This window comes from Biomphalaria glabrata, chromosome 13, assembly GCF_947242115.1.
Source record: "Biomphalaria glabrata chromosome 13, xgBioGlab47.1, whole genome shotgun sequence".
In the NCBI taxonomy this organism is placed as follows: domain Eukaryota; kingdom Metazoa; phylum Mollusca; class Gastropoda; family Planorbidae; genus Biomphalaria; species Biomphalaria glabrata.
This window is the reverse complement of record NC_074723.1, coordinates 21,017,396-21,043,490: the sequence shown is the minus strand read 5'-3', so window position 1 is coordinate 21,043,490 and position 26,095 is coordinate 21,017,396. Positions and strand designations below refer to the sequence as shown.

General features: G+C 37.2%; 1 protein-coding gene across 5 annotated transcripts in view; it reads left to right on the top strand.

The window, feature by feature from the left end:
- The window catches only part of LOC106065236 (transmembrane channel-like protein 7), a 54,134-nt gene extending 31,436 nt beyond the window's left edge, over positions 1–22,698 (top strand). For all 5 annotated transcript variants that reach the window (XM_056007768.1, XM_056007772.1, XM_056007771.1 and 2 more), the window contains exons 12-18: positions 470–579; positions 1,315–1,570; positions 3,260–3,531; positions 5,590–5,745; positions 12,196–12,274; positions 19,151–19,202; positions 19,319–22,698. In XM_056007768.1, coding sequence (XP_055863743.1) covers positions 470–579; positions 1,315–1,570; positions 3,260–3,531; positions 5,590–5,745; positions 12,196–12,274; positions 19,151–19,202; positions 19,319–19,914 — 1,521 coding nt within the window. In that variant the 3' untranslated portion in view covers positions 19,915–22,698. The remainder of the gene's footprint in view (positions 1–469; positions 580–1,314; positions 1,571–3,259; positions 3,532–5,589; positions 5,746–12,195; positions 12,275–19,150; positions 19,203–19,318) is intronic.
- Positions 22,699–26,095: the final 3,397 nt, after the last annotated feature.

The window sequence follows — 26,095 nt, the reverse complement described above, 5'->3', positions numbered from 1 at the left end:
CTTACAATTTTCCTAGAAATTAAACAGTTGATGTATATCGCTCATAAAAGAATTACTAGCTCGTTGGCCACACGGGGAAAACTTTAGTTTGGCCGTTATCATTTTTCAAAAAAAAAAAATGAAATAAATTTTAATTTGGCTAGAGATCTAGATCTAGGTACAGGCCTATATGTAACATCTGTTTTGAACGGACTTTCGCGTTCTTGAAATGAATATTGCGTTCGGGAATTACCATATGCAAGGCTTTTCGGACTAAAGAATTTAATAATAATAAATTAATGTTCAGGAAAATTTTGAGCATCTTCTAAGTGTAGATGTAAATGCTTATCATTGTAATATTATAAAGTGTGCTAGATCTATAGTTATACATTCGCTTAACGAGGATTCTTTCTCGGGGAGAACTTGCAATGTTTTGTACAGACTTTTATTATTTGTTTCATTTACTAATTATAGCGTGCATTTATTTCAGCTTACGCTAATAGTATCAGGCCTGAAGATAGTTGTACCGCCACTGCTTTCCCTGATGCTTATTATTGAACGCTATCACCCCAGAACAGAGATCAAAATAAACATAGCCAGGTAGCTCGACTTTATAATACTGAAAGTTTACATTTGTCTTCATTATTTCATGATATTTTCCATGAGTTAGTTTCTCCAGTAGTATCGAAGGTTGTAGCTGTGACAGCAATCGTCATAGAAGGTCTGAACGCTAATCAACCGTGTCGCAACCTGTCGCAGGTCTCTATGAGGTGGCTACGAGGTAAATGTCTCCACTGCCCACAGGTTGCGACGTGGCTGGTCAGTGATGAGGCTTCTATAACTATTGGTCTTGCATCAAGCAGTAAGGAGATTTATCTACTTTCGTTACTTTAAAAAAATCGAGTATTTTCTGCTGACTATGTCAGAAATGTATTGTGGGCCTGTTTGTTTGTTTGTTTGTTTGTTTTGTGTGTGTGTGTGTGTGTGTGCGCGCGTATTGAGTGAATCATCGAGTGTGTGTGAGAGAGAAAGAGAGAAACATGGAGGGGGGAGTAAATGAAAGGTATATAGATCTAGATAAAGTGCAGCTATAAGAACACTCCTTCCTTTTTCCCCTCTAATTCAAATAATGTATGTAATAGTAAAAATGGCAATGTCTTCAATTCCGAAGTTTAAAGATGAGTTCAAACCCAGTTATAAATCTAGCTACCATTTTTTGTTATTATTGTTTTAAAATCATTTCGATTGCCTTTAAAAAAAAAAAAAACATGATAAAAATAGAGCTGAACTCACGCCTGTAGGTTTGCTTCATTGGTCTCCTCATCTACTTTTTAGAACAGCTGTATTCTACGTGGCCAGTCTTGTGGTCTTCCTGGCTTCGGTATACTCCGTCTCGAACAAATGTATGACCGACGAGCATGTGCCAGTTAACACCACCACCACCACCCCCACCACCTACTGCTGCTGGGAGAACGAGGTCGGTGAGCAGCTCTTTCAGATCATCATCCTTGACCTAATTGTGTGTGTGGTTGTGGGCCTGGTGGTCACTGGTGGCCAGGCATTGCTGTACAAAGCAGGAATACTAACAAGGGTAATTGAAACTATTTAGTTTATTTGTCATGTTATGTCTTGCTTGATAGGTACATTTCAATGGCATAATTAAATAATTAAGGTATCGCAAGATGTTTCTATATATGTGAATAATTAAAGAAGTCCCCGGATGTGACGTAAAACTCTTGATGCAAGGTCGTTAGGTTGTAAATTCCTAGCTTGAATAAAACTTGAAGATCTTTCCCTACATACATGAACTATAATTGTATTGACAATGTACACAGTGTTTGACTTCTATGTCGCTGCATGAAGAAACACAAGTGAAATATATTGTACAATTGAAACAAAATACAACTCACTTTTACAACTACACCATAGATATACAAAAGATGTCAAATTTCTAAGAAAATTTGTAGAGCTGTTGTCAAGATCCTTGTCCATAGAGGTTCCAGATTTTGTCCACGAAGAGTTTGGAAGCTGATAAGAGGAACTGTAATATTTTGTGTTAATCCACGAGCACACACTGAGATGTTGAAATAAAAATATAGAGATCTTTTGCTAAATATTACTTATGAAGATTTGCTTCTATGGCGGACAGGTATAAATAGTTAGCTATTTCAGTGAACGGAGGTGCGGTGGCTGAGTGGTAAAGTGCTTGGCTTCTGAACCGGGGGTGGGTTCTAGTCCTGATGAAGACTGGAATTTTTAATTCCGGGATCTTTAAGGCGCATCTGAGTCCATCCAGCTATAATGGGTACCTGACATTAGTTGGGAAAAAGTAAAGGCGGTTTGTCGTTGTGATAGCCACATGACACCCTCGTTATCCGTGGGCCACAGAAACAGATGACCTTTACATCATCTGCCCCATAGATCGCAAGGTCTGAAAGGGGAACTTTACTTTTAACTTTACTATTTCAGTACAGATTATAGGACGATATGATAGCCTATGGTATGCATTATAAGGCGTTTTTTATACTTTGTTTTTGCTCCTTTTAGCGATGTAAAATCAAAATTCTAAGCTCAGACACTTATAGTACAAAGTATTTTATTGTTTGGATGTAAACAGTGCATCCTTTTTTTTTTTAGTTCATCTATTTTATATTAAAATATCTTTTAAACTTTATTATTTTATCATCTTGCTTGTTTTCTCTAGGTTACCTTATATTGCCCCATATTTCTCTATATCTCTTCCCTTCTTTTTTTTTTAAACCCTGTTACTGTATTTTATCGCATTAATATTGTAAACCCGATCGTGAATAGAAAACTAAAGAGGACAACTGTGTTTAAAATTTGTCGAGAAAAACCCTCCTAATGCAAAGTGAAGGTTATCATTGAAATGTTATAGTATTTTTGTTCTACTTAACTAATATATATAATTCAATATTTTATTTACTTATTTCCAAAGCTTCTATCAACTCTGTCCGTCTGTCTGGTACATGGTGTCACGTTGTCTCTCACTTTCAGTTCTAGGATGAAGTTCAAACTTTGCATAATTACTCATTATTTCTGACAAAACATGACTCAATTAAAAACAAATTAGCCAATTAATTTATTTATTAATGGTCGTTAATTAATTTTGTTTCATAAAGAAAAGGGGCAATAAATCTTGCAGTTGTATGTGGCTGTAAATGTGCGATTCTTTCCCTTATGTAAGCCTTTTTTTTAATTTGGTTATAGTTTTTTCCGTATATTTTTACATATATTTTGCTTGTTTTGTTTTAATTTTTAGTTTGGTAAACCTGACTTCAATGTGGCGAGTCTCATTTTGGATTTGGTCTATGGTCAGTCACTTGTCTGGCTGGGGCTGTATGCGGCTCCATTCTTCGCCATGGTGGCGCTAGTCAAACTGATAATAATCTTCTACTTCAACTACGGCCTGGCCCGAGCCTTCTGTGAGCCCAACAATGTCTTCAGGGCTTCAAGATCCGGCACGTTCTATTTGTTTATCCTGTTGATCACTCTGTTTGTGGGTTTGTTTCCCATGACCTACGCCATCATCAGGTAAGGGTGATGTACTTAACAGAACACATATTTTTTTACAAAGCTTATATTAACTCACTCTGTTTGACTATCTGTCTGTCTGGTAAAAAGTTTGAACATGTTTTTTCTCCCATTTCAAATTCTCGGATCAAGTTAAAGCTTTCAACAATTATTTATTGAGCCTGACAAGACTTGAATCAATAAAAAAAAAGTATCCAATTAGTTCATTAATTGTTGGTGATTAATTATTTTGTTCGATATCAAAATAAGGAAAATAAATGCTACTTAATGAGATATTTGAATGTATTTATGGATTTAATCCCCTTATTACGTTTTGACATATTTTTTCTCCCACTTCCAATTCAAGTTGAAATTTTGCATAATTATTTATGACCATTGACCATACAGAACACAAAATCCAAAAATCTACCAATTAGTTAATCATTTAGTCATGATTTAGTACTAATAATAAATTTTGTTTTATATAGCAGAAAGGGAATTTAACTTCGTAATTTTCTGTTAAATGGCAGTAATTGGTGGTTCTATCCCTTAGATAAGCTTTGTATTTTAAAAGTATTCTTTTTTTCTATTGCTTCTTTGTCTTATCGTTTTTACTGTCATAAGCTTCCTTTCCATAACTAAATATCAAATATACGGGTTCTGATAGACTACCATTTCCTGACCAGTGCCCATTAGCAATGTAACTAACAGCCTTTAGTATCCCCTAGAGATGACAGGAGCATGTTAAACAGAGATATCTATAACAAGTAATATATGAATAATACTTTTTTTTTTTAAACAAAGCTGAAATTAAATTATTTTGAATCATTCATGTTATTAATATTAAATGGATCTAGACTAACAAAAATAAAAGTGTGCGATTGGAAATACTTTTCTTAATTGTTTTGTTTTTGTTAGCGCAACTTTCCTGGTTACAGCATGCTCAATGCGCTATGGTCCAATCACTTTTGAGGACCAGTTGGGGGGGGGGGGGTATCTGGAAGAAGGTTTCCGTGCTGCCCCTCAGGAAAACAAAAACAAAAAAAAAAAAAAAAGAAAAAAAAAAGGAAAAAGACTAAAAGAAAGATGCTCGAGTCTAAATTGTACTTTGAGCCTCCATGATGAAAGACCTGCGTGTTTTCCACTGAGCCATTCATGTACTTATAAAAATAGAAGGTTTTATAGTCTATTGTTACTTTAACATTTTTGCGAACGACCTAATTCTCTACATAAGGTGTACCCTCTTAAGCTTAGTAAATTGTCTATATAAAACAAAACCTAATTAATAAAACAAAACGAATTACAACTAATTGATTGACTAGCTTGTTAATTTTTTCATTGATTTGTGTATCGTGATAGAATAGTTGAGCAGAGCTTCAACTGGACCTGTGGGAAGTGCGAAAGATAGCGTGCAAAAGATTCCACACAAAGACGGAGTGATATCAACTTTTGTTAAAGCGTCCCTAACTGTGAAGTAAAATTATCACTATTTATATCAAGATTTGACAAGTGACTTTCCCCTCGGCAGTCATCTACGCTATCGCTCAGCCACCTGCACATAGATATGATCAAACTGCAACTAGCAATTAGAATTGTTTACTGCATACCTGCTTACTGATTGACATGCGAAGATTTTATCTAGTCTTCGATCTAGATCCACTTTGCTTTATTTAAAGATCAATTTAATATTGAAAAGAACCTTACAATCATTTAACTGCCATCTTCTATAAAGTGCATCTAGACTTAAGTGGCCTTTGCAACTATAATAATTGGGTCTTGTATATTTGGGTAAATGGTGAATAATAATTATACATGGATTTCGCCCTATTAACTGTTTACTACAAAGATATTCCCAGCATCTCCTGAAATTTCTACTGTTAGCTGCCTGATCGGGGTGGCTGCCTGGTCATGTGGCATAAGTTATGCGGGTGGCTGCCTGGTCATGTGACATAAGTTTCGGACTGTCATCAAGATGGTCCTGAGCTCGAACCTTCCCTGACGCCCTCAAGATTGGTCAAGGACTCAATAATCAATAATCTACATTTCCCTTTCTACATACTGTTATATATGTGTTCACAGGTTGAGGCCATCTGGCTCGTGTGGCCCCTTCAGATTACAAAGTCGTGTCTACGAAGTCCTGACCGGTGAGATAGGTGACGCCCCTGAATGGCTCCAGGACATCATTCATTTTGCCAGTACCCCAGCTGTTATAATTCCACTGCTGATCGTATTGATGTAAGTTCTGGTGCCGTTGAATCTTTTGTTTAGACTTTAAAGAAACTTTTGTAATCTTGTTATTTTTATTTTTTTTCTAAATTTGGTTCATTATTTCAAACTACAATACCACACCAGAGCATACAAAACTACAAGGTGCTTATGGCTTTAAGATAGTTACACAATGTTTTCTTTTCATTCTGTGTTCTCATTTGCATATTGAGCGATATTGCTAATTAATCTTATATTAGTAGGATAAATCTTCATTCTGCGCGGCTTATCTTACAGTCTTTCTTTTTACAATGATTATTGTCCAGCATATTGTTCTGGTAGGCATTTATAGGCGATACTCCACTAGGCATATTTCGCTAATTTCAATTGTCAGCTTCCGGAACATGTACGTTGTCTTACTCAGTTATGCAAGGTAGTAGGTGCTAGATTATCTCTTGATCCTGGATAGCTCGTACTATACATTTTTGGTTAAAGTTTGGGACGGAATTTAGTTTAAAATGGGTTATATTTTCTTCATCTCTTCCGAATGGGAATTTTAGATTTTCAATGTCTCGAGTATTGGACCGGTATGTCACAAATGAGTCCCATTGACTATTAATTGCACTTTGTCTCAAAAAGGAAATGCATACAATGAATATGTTAATATATAGGATGCAACAATGATGGGCAAATTTTATTTTAGGAGCGGGACAAAAACTTGAGAGGAAAATTTTGGTATAGATATATATAGATAGAAATAGATATATATTAAGTAATCAGATTGCATGGAATTAAGGAACTCTTGAGAAAAGCTCACGAGAGCAAGGATCATTTACAAGCTTTACTTTACAGTGAAGAAGTAGTCCAGCTATTTAAGGTTGTATATTTAAGGATGTCTTTTAGGAAAACAATATTGTTTAAAATACCAACCTTTCCATATATTGTTCATACCATATTTAATCTTCATGGTCGTAATATTGCGAACTCTTTATGTCCGTAGTTACTTTTTAAATTCTTAGAACTTCCACAAAGTCATGAATAATAGCTGGTACTTTTGTTGTTCTCGTGCCAACTGTTGAGAAACAAAAAATATTTCTTACAAAATTATGTTAATTGCTCAGTAACATTCACATAGGTACTTTCATCCATAGTAACAGAGTATAACTGTAATATGACGGTCTTATGCATTGACTCAACATGATATAGCTTTCTGAGATTAACTCTCAAAATCCTTTTAAAATTTGAAAAACTTGAATCATACAATTTTAACAAAGTCGCTAGCAGAAAGTATTTTAATAACTTTTAGCACTTACACAACACTAGACTAGAACTTGCATAAGTATCTACAGTTTGAATACTATAAAATGTTGGAAAATGATTTTGCTTGATAAATAATTCTTTTAGTAGATCTTTGGATTGTGTGTTTTCTTTCATCATCGGTTCACGGCTACTGAAGGAATTGTATTGTGTTTAGTTGGCAGTGAAGTATCGGTGAAGGTTCATGGCTACAGAAGAAATTGTATTGTGTTTAGTTAGCAGTGAATTATTGGTGAAAGTTCATGGCTACTGAAGGAATTGTATTGTGTTTAGTTAGCAGTGAATTATTGGTGAAGGTTCATGGCTACTTAAGGAATTGTATTGTGTTTAGTTAGCAGTGAATTATTGGTGAAGGTTCATGGCTACTGAAGGAATTGTATTGTGTTTAGTTAGCAGTGAATTATTGGTGAAGGTTCATGGCTACTGAAGGAATTGTATTGTGTTTAGTTAGCAGTGAAGTATCGGTGAAGGTCCATGGCTACAGAAGGAATTGTATTGTGTTTAGTTGGCAGTGAGGTATCGGTGAAGGTTCATGGCTACTGAAGGAATTGTATTGTGTTTAGTTAGCAGTGAATTATCGGTGAAGGTTCATGGATACAGAAGGAATTGTATTGTGTTTAGTTAGCAGTGAGGTATTGGTGAAGGTTCGTGGATACAGAAGGAATTGTATTGTGTTTAGTTAGCAGTGAAGTATCAATGAAGGTTCATGGATACAGAAGGAATTGTATTGTGTTTAGTTAGCAGTGAAGTATGGGTGAAGGTTCGTGGATACAGAAGAAATTGTATTGTGTTTAGTTAGCAGTGAAGTATCGGTGAAGGTTCGTGGATACAGAAGGAATTGTATTGTGTTTAGTTAGCAGTGAAGTATCGGTGAAGGTCCATGGCTACAGAAGGAATTGTATTGTGTTTAGTTGGCAGTGAGGTATCGGTGAAGGTTCATGGCTACTGAAGGAATTGTATTGTGTTTAGTTAGCAGTGAAGTATTGGTGAAGGTTCATGGATACAGAAGGAATTGTATTGTGTTTAGTTAGCAGTGAAGTATCGGTGAAGGTTCGTGAATACAGAAGAAATTGTATTGTGTTTAGTTAGCAGTGAAGTATCGGTGAAGGTTCGTGGATACAGAAGGAATTGTATTGTGTTTAGTTAGCAGTGAAGTATTGGTGAAGGTTCATGGATACAGAAGGAATTGTATTGTGTTTAGTTAGCAGTGAAGTATCGGTGAAGGTTCGTGAATACAGAAGAAATTGTATTGTGTTTAGTTAGCAGTGAAGTATCGGTGAAGGTTCGTGGATACAGAAGGAATTGTATTGTGTTTAGTTAGCAGTGAAGTATCGGTGAAGGTTCGTGGATACAGAAGGAATTGTATTGTGTTTAGTTGGCAGTGAGGTATCGGTGAAGGTTCATGGCTACTGAAGGAATTGTATTGTGTTTAGTTAGCAGTGAAGTATTGGTGAAGGTTCATGGATACAGAAGGAATTGTATTGTGTTTAGTTAGCAGTGAAGTATCGGTGAAGGTTCGTGAATACAGAAGAAATTGTATTGTGTTTAGTTAGCAGTGAAGTATGGGTGAAGGTTCGTGGATACAGAAGAAATTGTATTGTGTTTAGTTAGCAGTGAAGTATCGGTGAAGGTTCGTGGATACAGAAGGAATTGTATTGTGTTTAGTCAGCAGTGAAGTATCGGTGAAGGTCCATGGCTACAGAAGGAATTGTATTGTGTTTAGTTGGCAGTGAGGTATCGGTGAAGGTTGATGGCTACTGAAGGAATTGTATTGTGTTTAGTTAGCAGTGAAGTATTGGTGAAGGTTCATGGATACAGAAGGAATTGTATTGTGTTTAGTTAGCAGTGAAGTATCGGTGAAGGTTCGTGGATACAGAAGGAATTGTATTGTGTTTAGTTAGCAGTGAAGTATCGGTGAAGGTTCGTGGATACAGAAGGAATTGTATTGTGTTTAGTTGGCAGTGAGGTATCGGTGAAGGTTCGTGGATACAGAAGGAATTGTATTGTGTTTAGTTAGCAGTGAAGTATTGGTGAAGGTTCATGGATACAGAAGGAATTGTATTGTGTTTAGTTAGCAGTGAAGTATCGGTGAAGGTTCGTGGATACAGAAGGAATTGTATTGTGTTTAGTTAGCAGTGAAGTATCGGTGAAGGTTCGTGGATACAGAAGGGAAGTCCGAAAGAACGACCATGGTTACATTGCGAGACGCCATCGCTTGTCACAATTAAATTTTAATGTTTTTCATTGTGAACGAAACTATCATTTTCAATTACTATCGCCGGATTTTGCCCGTGGATCGTAGTTTGCCCATCACTGCCTTAAACGATGCAATGGAAACCCATTCATATATTGCAACAATGTAGACAATTGTCCGGAAGGTGGCCGAATTTCAAATGGTGCTTTTTTATTAGTATTATTTTTTATTTTCCTATGGTGATTTTTAAAAAATATTATTGTGCAGTATTATTCAGGTTTTACATCGTCAAAAACAAAGAAAACAAATTTCATGGTCTCTTACAGACAAGTAACATGCTAGGTCAAAATTTGTTTATAGTTCATTTGTTTTTCGCTATTTTCTGGCTGTAGACATTATGGCTATTGTTCTACTGTTGTAGACACATGTACGAACACATGTATTATACATGTCCTCACATGCCAAACGTTGAAACAGGGATTCTTCCGAAGGCAGCCGTCTCCAGTTTTCATGGAAAACTGGAAGTCAAAAAAATCCCTGGAAATAAAATGCTAGGAGGTTTTGTTGTTGCATTCACTAGCTGACGGATCAGCGTGAATTTTCATTGTTCTAATGTTGTTATCTCCAACACTATCTACTTAAAACTGTGCTAATCAATGCAAACACTAGTCCTGGACATCACTTAGTCATCACGTTGCGTTTGAGACGTGTTCGGCGTATTTGTATAGTTCGAAGTAAAATCCTGTCTGAGTTTTTATTACTGTATTATATCACCATCGGACAAAATTGGTGCTTTATAATTTACAATGTATAAGCTGTTTGCAGCCCAATGAGAAAAAAAATTAGCGTCTTCATATTGTAAATTTCGTCTAATCTATAACGAGTCACTATTAATGTTTTGTTGATTGGCTATATATCTGTTTTTGCTTATAGCTGTTCAACCAAATAGAATCTGTACTTCCTGCTCTGCTGTTGTTTTTCTGAAACTTTTTTTTTTAAATTGCTTCCCTTTAGCCGGATAATTTCATTGTTGCTGCTCTTATGTTGTTGCTTTAGTAAATGTGTTCTTGATTACTTCCCTTTAGCAAAATAGCGCCATTACTCATAGGGTGTAGTTGCTTTGCGTTGAGCTACTATGTTTATATAGCCGGCCGTTGACGGAATACAATGTGTTATAGTTTATTTGCATCGATCTTTTGAACGAATATAATAACGGTCCCTGTTATTGTTTTTATATTTTTTTTAAAAACAACAACACTGTAACAGCTTTTTAAGAAGAACAAAACCAGAAAAGTATACAAGATACTTTGGCGAATAAAAAACAAAAAGAATCATTTGAAGTGTCATTATGTCAATTAGATTGGGTCAGACATGTGATAATATTTGTAATAACCCTGGGCTAACAATGATAAATCTGTGCGGTTACAAATAGTTTTACTTTTTTTTTTTGTTTAGCGCCATTTCATGCTACTTGTGTAGCATTTTGCAGGGTTGGCCTTAGGCCAATACAACCTATGCGACCGCAGTGGGCCCCGTACTTTCATATGATCCGCGCTAATTCTAGGTGTATAAATTATTAAATTAAACAATTTTATAACTTATAACAGATTTCCCGCGGCTTCCTGTCGATTTACCAGGAGCTCCTGGAAATCTGAAATTGCAAAATATACGAAAAAGTCCTGGAAATAACCGGAAATTATTTTAATCTTTTGAAAACTCATACAAATCTCCTGAAATATATAGAAAAAAATTGATTCAACATGGAAAACGCTAATCCTAAGTGCAATAAAAAAAACGGCATTATGCAATACCCATAATTGTGGAATATGTTGAAAGAAACTTCTCGCGCCTTAAACTAATGAAGAATTACTTGAGGTCAACAATTCTCGTAGATAGATTGAAACATTTGGTAATTCTTGCTATTTAGCGTGATCTGTGTAGGAAACAGAATTTTTATGAAGTAGGGGCCTACTGTATGACTTCGCTACACGCAAGGCTCGTAAAGTAATTCTGTACATAGTAAAGAATGAATATTTATGCAAAGGCGAATGTATTTTCTAATATAAACTCTTAATTTTCACTTATAATCCATATCCCTACCCAAACTGGGCCCCGCGAATTCCGTTTCGTATTCGGCCCCACAATGGTTAAGTCCGGCCCTGCTATTTAGTGACGGGTGAATACAGAGTAGATTACTTGTTCTCCTCTCCCCCCTCCTCTTTTGTTTCGCAGACCGCTAAAACTACGTGTGGGTAGATATAAAAAAAGAGTGATCTTTCCATGACTTCTTGGTCACAAAGATTAAGTCTTCTATTTTGTGACGGGTGAATACTACTTTTTCTCTTCCTCTTTTTTCCGTAGGGTAACTCTAGTTCGTCCGACTTGCAGAAATAAAAGAGTAATCTTTCCTTTACTTCTTCTTGCGTGTCCAAACTCTTAAGACATAAAGAGAACTATATATATATATATATATATATATATATATATATATATATATATATATATATATATATAGATAGATAGATAGATAGATAGATAGATAGATATAGATATAGACATAGATATATAGATATATATAGATATATAGATATAGATTAGCTTTCACATTAGGCTATGATACTTTCTCTTGTCTGGCCCAGTTGGAAAGGAGTGGGGGAAGAGCGGGGTATCTAGGTGATCGCTTTTCAAAAGAAAAAAAAGGAAGGTGAACGACCTGAATTCAAACTTGAGGGTTAGAGCCTCTTTTGCTTCCTAAAGCTTTCACATTAACCATTACTTATGAAAATAGAAGTTTAAATAGTTATCTATTGTTAGTATCATACAAAGTATAATGGGGACTAATTCGACTTATACCTCCTTATCAGTCAAGTGCCATTTCTTTCCGTTGTTCAAACAAAAATAATTAGTTATCAAAAACTCGTCAATTTCTTGTTCAAACTACAGAACACTAGTATCCCATGTATCTACAGATTGCTGGCAATTTACTACAAAGCCAAGTCTTCCACTCTCCACACTGAAGCAAAGCAGCTACGTCATCACTTAGAATTTGTAAGTAGTTGAATCATAGCGAGACTTTGAGTTGAACTGAAGTCTTTGTACCTGTTCATAATGTTAGCAATTTTTTCTTAGGTTAAGTTGTGTTTATGAGTATCATTGTTTTGTAGCTTTTTTTTTTTATATTGTATTCTAGAAGTGGATAACTCTCTAGAGTCTAGAGCAGTGTTTCCCAAACTTTTTTGTCTCGTAGACCCCTTGCCATGTTTTCTGCTTTTCGGTAGACCCCCTGCTTAACTTATATTGCTTTTTTTTTTTTGCAATTTATTTTAAAACTAATTTCTAATTTTAGTGATATGAAGAGTGAAAATGCAATTTAAAAATACATATAAAGTATTAAATAATAACTCATTTTTATTGATAAAATTCAAATTTAACCAATTAAATATGTATTGCTGGAATCATCAAACACACTGGAAATGTTTTTTTACCCAGGCTTATCATCTGTTCCTATGGATGTCATGTTTCATACATTCTATGAAGAAGACATTCAAACAATAAATATTAATTAATTTGTTTTAAGTATCATTGTAAAAGTTTTCGCAAAGAGTTTCTCGTGTATCTTTCACGTGTCCGCCGAACTGTTTTCACTAAAGGAGAAGGGGCGAAGGCGAGTAACTGGCGCCTTAGCCAGTAGGCTTCAAGCAGGAAGAGCTCATTAGCCACATAGCAGAAGGAAAACTGAATTTAAAAATCTGCTGCCTTGCAACTATTCCCAAACATGGGAAAGCTGTCGTGGGTCAACCCTGAGGAAAAATAAGGAGCTGGCGACCCCTAGGCAGTTTACAGCACACAGCGCTACTCCCCATCAGAGCCTGTGACGCCACTGGTCCCAAACTGATCCCAAACTGTATATATTTCCTTTGCAAAGAATCACATAAGAAGCTTTTAATTTGATAACTCATGCCACCGATGTGCCCTTGAACTGTATTTTTGCTTAAAGAAATTCTTTTAATAATATCAGATGTAGGTGTGTGTAAAACAGTTTTCACAACTACAACGGCTGGTAAAATCAATGTTTTACCTATGTTTCCGTATTTTGCTATAAGTAAAGAGATATTGTAAGATGCTCACAAACCAACATCTTCTCTCTAAATATATATGATGTTGAAGTGAGATTGTGTGGGTCTATTCTTAACTTTATCTTTGAGTGCTAGAAAATTTTAAAATCTTTATCTATTTTGTCAGGGTGACATTGTCTCAGATGATCCTCTAGCAATTGGTTTCGTATCATTATTTTTAAAAAGTCACTTAGGCAACCGCTTGTTTGACAAGGAAGGAATGAATCCCAGTTTTAAATAATCAACGCTGGACAGTGTACATTTCTTTTTGTTAAACATTTGTTACATGTTGACAAAATTAAATTTTTTAAATAAGTATTGAGACAATTCTTTGGTTTGATTAGCAGGATATATATTTAAATGATTTACCAAGATAAAAATCATATATTACTGTATAAAATAATTACATTAAATGAATGTAAAAATTAAAATGAAATCTATTATCGTAGACCCCCGTGGACTTCTCATAGACCCCCAATTTATTTTTTCACTTTCGTAGACCCCCTGGAAGTCTTCGTAGACCCCTGGGGGTCTATATAGACCACTTTGGGAATCACTGGTCTAGAGTCTTAAATGTCACACATTTTGAGTTATAACAAACTTACTAATCAGATTTAGAAACACTATATGACCTCCTTCAGTCACGACTATGAATCATCTCATGGAAATGAGATGAATGCCTGGGCATTAGCTTTGGTCGGAACGATGTCGCCCACACAGCAGTCCCCCCTCCCTCTCCAGGCAGCTAATGTATCTAAAGGAACGACTAGTGTCGATACAGTTTGAGGTCAGCGCGTCGCAGACTCTGCCAGGGTGTAGCACTGGGTGCTGGAAACTGCCTCATGGTTGCCGGCTCCTGATTTATTCCTCAGGGTTGAATTCCGAAGTCTCTCCCATGATTGGGTAGAGCAGCAAGGCAGCAGAGGTTTGAATTGACACATTCATATTACACTGAATTAATGTTTCAAATCAGAAATACTGAGAAGAAACATAAACTATTTTGCTGACACTGCAGTGCTGAAACATTATAAGGCCCTAAGCTTTTGAAAAATGGGCCAGATATTAAATGTCACTGTAATAGCATTCTTCGAGAATATCAGCCACCGTTCATCTCTTATACAGATGCGGTCTGGTTGGGCTCAGAAAGAAACTCCAATTTCTAGTGAAGTCTTAAGCTATAATAAAAACAAGTATAGCCCCACTTCATTTCGTTGACATGGAAAAGCCTTTTGTTGTCAGGCTGTTACACTACAACTGTATACAGTGATATTCTTGGGGTGACATTAAATAAATAAATACCATTTGTTTCAGTTATTATTTTAAGAACATGTATTAGATTACATTTTAGTATTGGCGTTCGATGTCATTTTGACTATATGTATTAGATGTCATTTTAACTACACGCATTAGATGTCATTTTAACTACACGCATTAGATGTCATTTTAAATACAGCTGTTAGACATCTTATATACTACTTGAGCGCTTTAACCAAAGATGCTTGCGCTCCATCATTGACATACGGTGGCAAGACAGCACTACAAACATTGGTGTGCTTGCGAACGCCGGTATGGACAGTATAGAGGGACTTGTCTTGGTCCGACAGTTACGCTGGGCAGGGCACGTATCTCGTATAGGGGACGAACGTATGCTAAAAGCAGTCTTTTTTGGTGAGCTGAAAGGTGGTGAACGTAACAAGTGTGTTCCACGGAAACATTTTAAATACCCTTTTAGGCGCCAACTTGCTTTAACGAGGCTACGAGACAGCTGGAGGTCACTTACAAAAGCCGTTTGAGACCAAAAGAAAATCCGCTGCCGAGGGCAGACGTAGAGGGCGAAAAGAATATCTAAATCGAACACCGGCAGAAAATGGTTATGCCTGCACTGAATGTGGCAAAATATGTAGATCGTAGCTGATGCTGCGTAACCACGGAAAATACTGCTTTCTTCCTTAATCTTCCGACTCAAAGACAAGCCTTATTATTATTATGTTAGAAACAAACGAATACTCCTTCTTTGGCACTGCCAGGGTCGAGTTTCGTTAAAGAGAAACAAAATTAAACAAGATTACAAAAGACAGTTTGTGTGGACAGTTTGTGTTTCCCCCGAAGTGGTCCACCCAGGCAGGCTTCAATATTTTCAGAAAGAATATCCGAATGAAATTATATCAAAGACAAATAAGAGATAAGAATGGAGAAAGAAGGTTAACAGATCTTGTGTAGTGCCCCAACGGTCCCGCAGACCAAAGGATAAGTGAAAGTGAATGTAAAGGTAGATGTGAACCTGGCCTAACTAGTTCCCCTTTCAGACCTTGTGGTCTATAGGGCAGATGATGTTAAGTTCATCTGTTTTTGTGGCCTACGGTTAACGAGGGTGTCATGTAACCAGCACAACGACCAACCGCCGTTACTTTTCCCCGACTAATGTCAGGTACCCATTAGAGCTGAGTGTACTCAAAGGCGCCCAAAGATTCCAAAGTTGAAAATCCCAGTCTTCACCAGAATTCGAACCCGGGACCACTGGTTCGAAAGCCAAGCGCTTTACCGCTCAGCCGCCGCGCCTCCCCTGGCTTAACTGATGTCTTATAATTGATCTAATTGTTTTGAAAAAGCTCAATCTCTTATTCGAATCCTCATGGAAAAACAGAGATGACAAAATAAGTTCAGAAAAATAAAGTTTACATTACGTTTTAAATTAGGTCTAACTTATAATGAATACTAATTAGCTTTTTCTCTTTAAAAAACTGCTAGCATAACTGATTTTAAAAATTAGATTTTTCGCTGTCAGAAAAAAAAAAAAAGTAGCCGTTGCATCAGAGCTTTGAATGGTCTAAAATATTGTGATGTCGGATTTTCAATATCTTTTCTAGTTTACAAGATCTAAACGGGACGGACGGACAGACATTTCGCACAAAACTAATAGTGTCTTTTCCCCTTTCGGGGGCCGCTAAAAATGTATTGTAGTCCATTTATCAGTTTACACTGAGGAATTTTCAGGTAATTTGGCAGGTCTGCATCAGTAACGCCCTCTGACAGGCAACGAGAATCTTTCTAGGAATGTTAAGGGTCTTGAAAATATATTGTGAGGTCATTTGCCATTATCCCTACGGTTGATATAACAATGGGGTATATTGCTATTTTGAATAACTTCCATAAACGCTTAATCTTCAAGCCTAGGTTCCCATATTTTATTTGTTTTTCCATTATTATTATTATTAGTAGTAGTAGTAGTAGTATCATTATTATTATTACAATAGATCAAAAATGTAAGGTAAAACACACACTAGACTTTCACAAAATGAGATGAAAGCACTGGCGGATCCAGGGGGGGGGGCGGTAGGGGCGATCGCCCCCCCCCCCACTCGGCCGACCCTTCGGGGGGGGGGCGGACGAACTTTAGTATAGGATTCACACAATTTGTATACGAATTTATTACTTATTTTAAAAATATATACTAATTATTTATAGTTCAACCTATTTTAGATTATTTCGCCCCCCCCCTCTAGTATGTTGGCCGATTTGGTGGGGTCGGGAGGGGGCGATGGTATCAATCCCGCCCCCCCTACACTTTCGAGTGGGGGGGGGGCGGTCCAATTTATTGGTAGAAATCACAGCCTGCTAACAAAATCAATTAAATATCTATATCCTTGTAACTTGTTATTGATATTTTAACCGATCTTTATATTATGTCGTTCCCTGTTTGCCGATTGGTGGGGGGGGGACGAATACCTCTTCTGCCCTTCCCACCTAAACCCTTTGAGTGGGGGGGGCGGTCTGGAGAAATCATAGTTTGTGAACAAAATAATTAATATATACACTTTATATTATGTCGCTCCCTTTCTGGTATTTTGGCCGATTCGGTGGGGTGAGGGGGGGGGCGATTGCATGTACTGCCCTCCCCACTCTAGCCCTCTGAGTGCTGGGGGGGGGGGGCGGTCCTATTTTTGTGGAGAATCATAGTTTGTGAATAAAATTAGTTGAATATCTATTTAATATAAACTACGTATTGATATGTGACCCATTGTAAATATGTCGTACCACACTCTAATCTCAAATTGTATCATTAGTAAATTTAAATGAAAAAGGGTTGTACCAGGTGGGAGGGGCGATACATGCAATCGCATTTCCCCCATCGGACAAATCAATACTTTTTCTTTTTGTATTATAGTTAAGAAATTACAAAATTAAAAAACTCTGTCACTAATATAATTAATATATAATATAAATTAAATTCTTATATCGAGTCGCCCCATACCTATTCTTTAATGCCAAATGCAATCTTTAGCAGAAATTAGTAAAGGAGCGAGGATTAATCGTTTTCACTCTACCGCCATTCCCATTTCCAGACAGAGTTTTTGTAATTTCACATGAAGTTATCATAAGTATTTTAAGAAAGACTTTGCATTGGAAAAGTTAGAATTCAAACGAAATTTTTCAGTATAAGAGTCATGATTGAGATGAGTTCTAAACTCAAATAACGTTTTCATAGTCGCCTTTTCCCAACCTTTACTCAATCTGATATTTTTCTAGCTAAATAAATTTGGGACTATTACTCACAATTTATACTAGAGCTTTCTTGAATACTATTTATCGAATAAGTTTTTTTTCGGCGGCGATCCTCAAAGCAAAAATCTAAATACGTGGGGTATCCTATCTTTTCAAGGAACAAATCGGTTTTAATTGCAATGTATTATGGGCCTATAAATTCAAATTAGAATATTTTTCAAGTACAACATTATTCGAAAGGTCGTTTTTTAATAGTATGAATAATGAGCTTTAGGTCAAGAGAATGCGTTTCTGCAGTGAAGAATGCAAGAAAACGCTTTTGGCGTCGGGGCTTCGCCCCGAACTCCATTTCTGAGTAATGAGTTGTAGATGTCAGGAGAATGCGTTTCTGCAGAGAAGAATGCAAGAAAACGCTTTTGGCGTCGGGGCTTCGCCCCGAACTTCATTTATGGGTAATGAGTTGTAGATGTCAGGAGAATGCGTTTCTGCAATGAAGAATGCAAGAAAACGCTTTTGGCGTCGGGGCTTCGCCTCGAACTCCATTGATGAATAATGAGCTGTACTTATCAGGAGAATGCGTTTCTGCAGTCAAAAAAGCAAGAAAACGCTTTTGGCGTCGGGGCTTCGCCCCGAACTGCATGGTGAATAATGAGCTTTACTTGTCAGGAGAATGCGTTTCTGCAGTGAAAAAAGCAAGAAAACGCTTCTGGCGTCGGGGCTTCGCCCCGAACTACATTGTGAAGAATAAGCAGTACTTGTCAGGAGAATGCGTTTCTGCAGTCAAAAAAGCAAGAAAACGCTTATGGCGTCGGGGCTTCGCCCCGAACTACATTGTGAAGAATAAGCTGTATTTGTCAGGAGAATGCGTTTCTGCAGTCAAAAAAGCAAGAAAACGCTTATGGCGTCGGGGCTTCGCCACGAACTTCACCAGAGAACCTTATAGCGCTGCCACAGTTGTTTTGTTTTTCGCCGAAGGTTGAGAAATGCTGCTTTTTTTATTCTCATATATATATATATATATATATATATATATATATATATATATATATATATATATATATACATATATGTGTGTGCGTGCGTGTGTGTGTGTGTGCGTGCGCGCGCGCTGTATGCACGTTTATGCGTAGGGTTAGGGTTTACTGGGCGTTAGGGTTAGGGTTTGGAAAAAAATCGCCCCCCCCCCCCCCCCCACTCCAAAGTTCTGGATCCGCTAAAAGTGAATACATAATGTAGCTGTTTTGCAAGTAATCATGTTATGTTCATTAAGTAGTTTGTAATACTTTTGGATAATGTTTCTCTCCAGGAAAGAAAAGTGGAAAAAAGAAAGATTTATGCTACTGCTAAACTTGCTCAAGGTTAGTTTATTTTTCTTTCTTCCTCGTGTGTATGTGCAGACAGTAATGTACTTTGTTTTGTTTTTTTGTGTGTGTATATTATCATTTTTAATTATTCAAAAAATTAATTCTTACAGGGATGTCAGAGAGCAGCAGTCTTGATGTTTTGGGCAAGACAAGGCAATATGCCTCACAGGAGGCTCTTAACAAGCCTAGGCAGAATGGTGCCTTTGATGACCGCATCACTCATGAGTACGAGCCTCAACAACAAGACCAAGGAGGAGAGCCTCTTCAAGACTATGAGCAGCTGCCAAATGGAGATGGCCCTGGTCATCAGGTGAACAGGGGTCACGGTCACCCATCAAATGAAGTTCAAGGGCGTGCTCCTTATAACAGACAAGGTGGGGCTCAACAAGACCATCCACCATACAACAGTCCTAATGAAATTCGGCTTCACGATGAGCCTTTCCAGCGGATGTCCAGTGGGCGTTCCAGTGATTTTCTTCGTTCTTCTGCAAACAGAAATTACCCGGGTCACTTTCCCTTGGGCAACCAATTACCAAATGAACAAAACCATCCCATGGGCCAGGGTCCAAGCCTTCCACCACGTGGAGGTCATCACAATCCAGTCTTTTATGACTATCCAGAAGACGAATTCCAGCTCCGGCCCAGGGGACAGGAAGGAAATCATTTACAACAGCCTTTCTCCAGGGGCAGCCATAACTTTTATTAATGTGTTATTTCATTTCATTGTACTTAATTGTATGTTATATGCAAATGCAGGTGATACAGGCTGGTTGTGACTTTGCAATACATTCCCCCCCCCCCATCTGTTCCTACAAGTTTCCATCCATTGTATGTGTTGAGATCATGGGAACGTCTTGACGAAATTTTCTTGTTCATTAACAAACAAACCAGGTTTTTTTGTGTGTGTTTTTTTTTTTGCCACCAGTCCAACCCCTCCAACATCTTACTCTTTTAATTTTAAATTTTCGATTATTTTGTATGTATAAATAATGTTTCCATATGAACTTGCTGAATGTTATCTCCATATCAACTAAATGGCAACAAAAATTCAACTATAAAAAGACAACTTACACTTTGCATTATAATATACTTTTTATGCTTTACATTAAAACGTTGTCATGAGTCCGAAGATTAAGAAGAGCGAAAATGTTCACGTAGGTACACAAACCCAACTATGACCTACATATCCTGTCACTCAAACGCAGATAAGGCTGTTATCTACCAGGAGTACCTTTAAGTTTCTTTTTTTTTCCATTTTTCGACGCTCTCTAGCGGTACCTTTTCTTGGACATTGTACATATGGTAATGTAGAAATGGACAACTATTTGAAAAAGAGGTCAACACATGGTATTTCAATTTTACGTCGCCCTTTGTAATTAAAGCGTTTTGAATGTACTTTGTTTTATGGTCAATCAAAATGCGAATTTGTTCATTTACAAGATTTCGTGTTCGGTCAGATAAACAGAGGCGTGGTGCCTCAGTGATAAAACACTTAGCTTCCGAACCGAGAAGTCTCGAGCTCAAATGCCAGTGAATACATGGATTTTAAACTTTGGGCTTTTTAGGCCCCACCTGAGTTCACCCATCTCTAATGGGTACATGACATACGCTGGGATGGTAATGACAAACTCGTTCACCGCCTGCCATAGAAACCGATGAGCTTTACATCATCTGTTCCCTTAGGTCGTAAAGGTCTAGTGTGGCAAGTGAGAGTTACAGAGATCGTTACCCTGCTGCCCTGTCAGAAAGTTGCAGTGATGTTGTTGTGACGAGAGGTTTTCTATATAGTTTGCTCGTTTTAAAACTCTAGGGGAAGTTTAATTTGCTTCTCCCGCTCACATATACAATAGTGTAGAACAGGCACACCGCAACTAATAATAATAATAATAATTTAATTTATAGAGCGCTGTTAACAAACATGATGTAGGCTCAAGACGCTGCGATAACATTACAAACATAAACACGATAGCTAAAATGATAAACTAATGTAAAAATAAGTTTTGAACAGATAGGTCTTAATGTTCTTCTTGAATGTAGTGAAGCATGTTGTCTGTCTGAGATCAATTGGGAGTGAGTTCCAAACCTTTAGTCCGTGTACTAAAAAAGCCCGCAAACCGTAACTTTTAAGGGAGAAACGTGGCATCGCTAGAAGCGTTGAGCCCATGAAGCGAAGTGTTCTCTGAGGGACATATGGAGTGATCAGTTCGCTAAGGTACAAGGGCATCTCTTTATCGTAGATACAGTGATGAAAGTGTGGCCACCTTGTAGTCGATTCTTGCTTTCACAGGAAGCGTTTGGAGTGTGCAAGAGAGCAGTAGCAGAATCTCGTCTTGTTTTCCGTAGAACTATTTGTGCAGCGTTGTTCTGAATTCTCTGCAGTTAGGCGATTTTGTCATCAAGTAAACCTGCACGCAAGGCACTGTGTTGAAACGTTTATCACTTGGTTTAAGTTGTGGTCCTTTAGCGAATTTTTTCAGCGATTCCGCGTATGTCTCACTTTCACTGTCAAAATGCAAGTTCACATCGCCTATGATTAAATAGATCTTTTGTAGCTAGGTGACTAACTAACAGTAAAAACTGATTAGTGGATTTATTTATTGCTGACTATCAAAATAATTTATTAAACACAGTTTACTAGAATATAGGTTGAGAAAACTTTAATCATGGAATGCGACAAAAGCATTAATAAGTCTCTAATGGGTACCTGACACGAAGGGGAAGGAAAGAAAAACTCGTTAACCGTATGCCCTAGAAACCTGTGAGCTTTCCATCATCTGTCCCCTTAGATAGCAAACGTCTGGATAGGCATGTGAGTGTTACAGAGGTCACAGGTTACAGAGGTGCTGCCCTACCAGAAGAAAGCTGCGGTGATGTCGGTTTTAGTAGCGTTGTTAAGCGCTTCCGCGGTGTCGAATACAAACAAACCCAAAATGGAGGTAACACTTAACGAAACACAGGCGAAAGGCCGAACAATCAATAGAGGTCGTCGACTCAGCTGGTGAACATCAAACACGTTTAATAATCATGAAGGAAACTGTCGAATGCCATCTACTTCTAGCCGTTTCTAAATGCTTCTTATTTCTATGTTGTAAAGAAAGCGTCTTATTTATATCGACTCCTATATCGTTCTGACTTTTTGAAAACGATCACGTCATCGTCACTAAGTCAAAACTTCCCCCCCATTCCCGAAACAAATAACTTATTTCTAATCGTGCCATAACACATATAATTATTTCCAAAAACTGTAGATCTATTTAAATATTGTTGCCACGACTAATCTTCCCTAATGAAATTATCATTGTATCCAATCTTCTGTTAAATATTAACATATAAATTAATATGATAAGATATATATCAATTCGGGAGTTTAATATTTATTTAATTATGTTGATTTTGTTATAATATTTACAAATGGTGTATGTATAATAATTCATAATGACTTATTGTTTTATTTATTATGCCAAAACTATAAAATGATGTAACAACTATGGTTTTCGACCTTTTTTTGTTTATTCAACCTGTATCTGTCATTGATTTTAATATTCAAAGGGAAAACAAGAAGTCATTGCTAAATGCTATTATCACTATTTTTGGTATTGAAAGCCAACAAAATGCATATTCTGAGGTATCCACAGTACATTACTTTGCTATTAAAAAGTTTTATTTCAAAAACCTAATGTGCTATTCTTACTCACTTAGACCCTCCCGTGCCGTTCAGCGCATTAGCCGTCAAGCTGTTTCCACAAAAATCTGTCACTGGTATTGTCTGAAGCCTCTTTCCACCTGCTCTGAGGACCCATGAAGTGTGGCGCCAAGTTGTACTAGGATGTCATCGCAACTCTTCTTATGCGTAATTCATTTTGCCGGAGAACATGTCCCGCAAACCTCATGCGACGCTCTGTCACAATCTTGCTAAGGGATCGACTCCCAGTTCGTCATAGGATTTCCTTGATTTAGACCCGATCTCTATAACTGACTCCTAAGATCTGTCTTAGCCATCTTTGTTGAGCCACATTTAATGTTTTCAATTTCGGCAGATGACTATTCACTGCACTTTATTTATGGAGCCCCGCCACCGGTAGAAATGTTTTAAAGTAAAAAATCTTTGGAGTTGTTTTTTTTAATTCAAAACTCCATTTAGCTTCTGTCATAGAATTTAGTAACTGTAGTTTGCTTTAGAATAATATTGAAGATAGAGGTTTTCCACCACAAAACGCTCTTTAGGGGATTTTAAACTCAAAGCCATCTGTAGGAGAGGGATTTAATCTCAAAACCCCCAATTGGCTTAGCTACGCTCAAATAATTTTAGTGTGTAAATTACTTTTTTTTATATTGAAGAGGTATTTTTAGCATCAAACCCCTCTAAATGGATGTTTAAACTCAAAACCCATTTTGGCAACGCTCATAGCATTTTGAGTGTGTAATTTTCTTTTTTCTTACATTGAAGATGTATTTTTTTGCTTCAAACCCCGCTTGCGGGGGGTTTAAACTCAAAACCCCTTTGACTACACTCATAACAATTTTAGTGTATAATTTGCTTTTTTTTAATATTAAAGAGGTATTTTTTTACCTTCAAACCCCGCTGAAGGGGGTTTTAAACTAAAAACTGAGTCAAAACCAATTTAGCTACGCTCAAAACATTTTGAGTGTGTAATTTGCTTTTTTTTACACCGGGTATTGAAGAGCTCGTGTGGAGTTTTTGATCTCCCATCGAGCGCCTCCCCAGGTGGCGGATAGGGCAATGCCCTCCAGATATGGTGGGTACCGGGGAAATAAAATACCCGGGGTGGACCAAAATCAAACCTGCTGCCTTGCAGGAAGTGGAGGGATCCACAAAGGCTAGGGCACCTTACCCGAAAATAAAGGCAGCTATCCAGAGAGCTGAAAGGGGCAGCCCCCCAGATGGTTATGCACAGGGCTAACAACTCTGTCATATAAAAAATACTGTTACGAAAGCTAATACACACAAGAAAACCCGGACAGATCTCAACGGAAAACGACCTAGGCCTGGAAAAGGACATGATTTTTGTTTTGCGACATGGAACGTGCTAAGCCTTTATAGAGCAGGTGCGCTAGCCCAACTTACTGAAATGTTAAAGAAATATAGGATACCCCTTGCAGCCCTACAGGAAATCAGGTGGAAAGACTCGGACATTCTCAGAACCAAGGAGTATACTATATTTTATAGTGGTGGAAGCACTAACAACTTAGGTACAGGTTTTGCTGTTAAAAAGGAAATGGTAGGTAATGTCATTGGATTTAAACCTGTAAGTGATAGACTCTGCTCACTACGTTTGAAAGGAAAATTCTTCAACATATCATTTATCAATGTTCATGCCCCTACTGAAGATGCAGATGATAACACAAAAGAAGCCTTCTATGATGGACTGGAAAGAATTTATGATGAAGCGCCAAAGCATGACATCAAAATAGTCCTAGGAGATTTCAATGCAAAAATTGGAAAGGAACCAGCATTCAGACCAATAATTGGCAAAGAAAGTTTACATGAAGAGACCAACAATAATGGCATAAGATTAGTGGATTTGCATCAGGAAAAGGAATGTCTATCAGCAGCACAAAATTCCAACATAAGAATATTCACAAGGTAACCTGGATCTCACCTGATGGCAACACCCAGAATCAAATAGATCATATACTCATAGATAAGAGACATGGATCAGACATACTAGATGTAAGAAGTTTCAGAGGAGCTAATGCTGGCTCAGACCACCTACTAGTAAAAGCTAAATTTAGACAAAGAATAAGTACCATACACAATTACCAAAGAAAGAGAGCACAGCAATATGATAGTCAAAAACTCACAAAGGATCCACTTGTTGCAGAAACTTATAGAATGGCACTCCAAACACAACTGACAACATTAGAAAAGGACTGCGAAAATAACATAAATGAGCATTGGGAAATAATAAAGCATGCTATCAAAAGAACAGCAGAAGAGGTAGTTGGATTTAAACAAAAGAACGAGAAAATAGGGTGGTATGATGATGAATGCAGACAAACTATAGAAGAGAAGAACAATGCCCGAATGATAATGCTACAGAGAGAAACCAGGAACACTAGACAGCAATACAATGAAGCAAGAAGAAGGGCCACAAAAGTTGTAAGAAAGAAAAAACGGGAATGGGAAAAGTCCAAGATCACTAAAATTGAGGAACTAGCAAAGGAGGGAGACATGAGAGGAATGTATATGAAAATTAAAGATGAAAAGAACGGATTTCAAGCTAGATCACACATGTGTGAGAACAAAGATGGTCAGCTTATTACAGAAAACAGCAGGGTCATTGAGAGATGGGCTGAATACTTTGAGGAGATCCTAAATACCACTGAAGATGGAGACAATGGAGAATATGAACTGCCGCATGGGGGACCAGATCCCTTAGTGAACCCTCCAACACTCATTGAAACATCAGAAATAATTAGGACCATGAAGAATCACAAAGCACCAGAAGAGGACCAAATCACAGCAGAACTAATTAAATATGGAGGGAAAGACTTACATTCCCAAATACACAGACTAATATCAAGAATTTGGGAAGAAGAAGTAATACCAACAGAATGGGAAACGGCTCTTATAACCCCAATACACAAAAAAGGATCCAAGTTAAAGTGCTGTAATTACAGAGGAATCTCTCTACTAAATGTGACTTATAAGATACTGTCTAGGCTTATAACTAAGAGACTTGGAAAATATTCAGAAGAAATCTTAGGTGACTACCAATGTGGTTTCAGACCCAACAAATCCACAACCGACCACATCTTCACACTAAGATGTATACTAGAAAAATGCCATGAATACAACATACCAATCCACCAACTCTTTATAGACTATAAAATGGCTTATGACAGTATCAGAAGGAAATACCTAT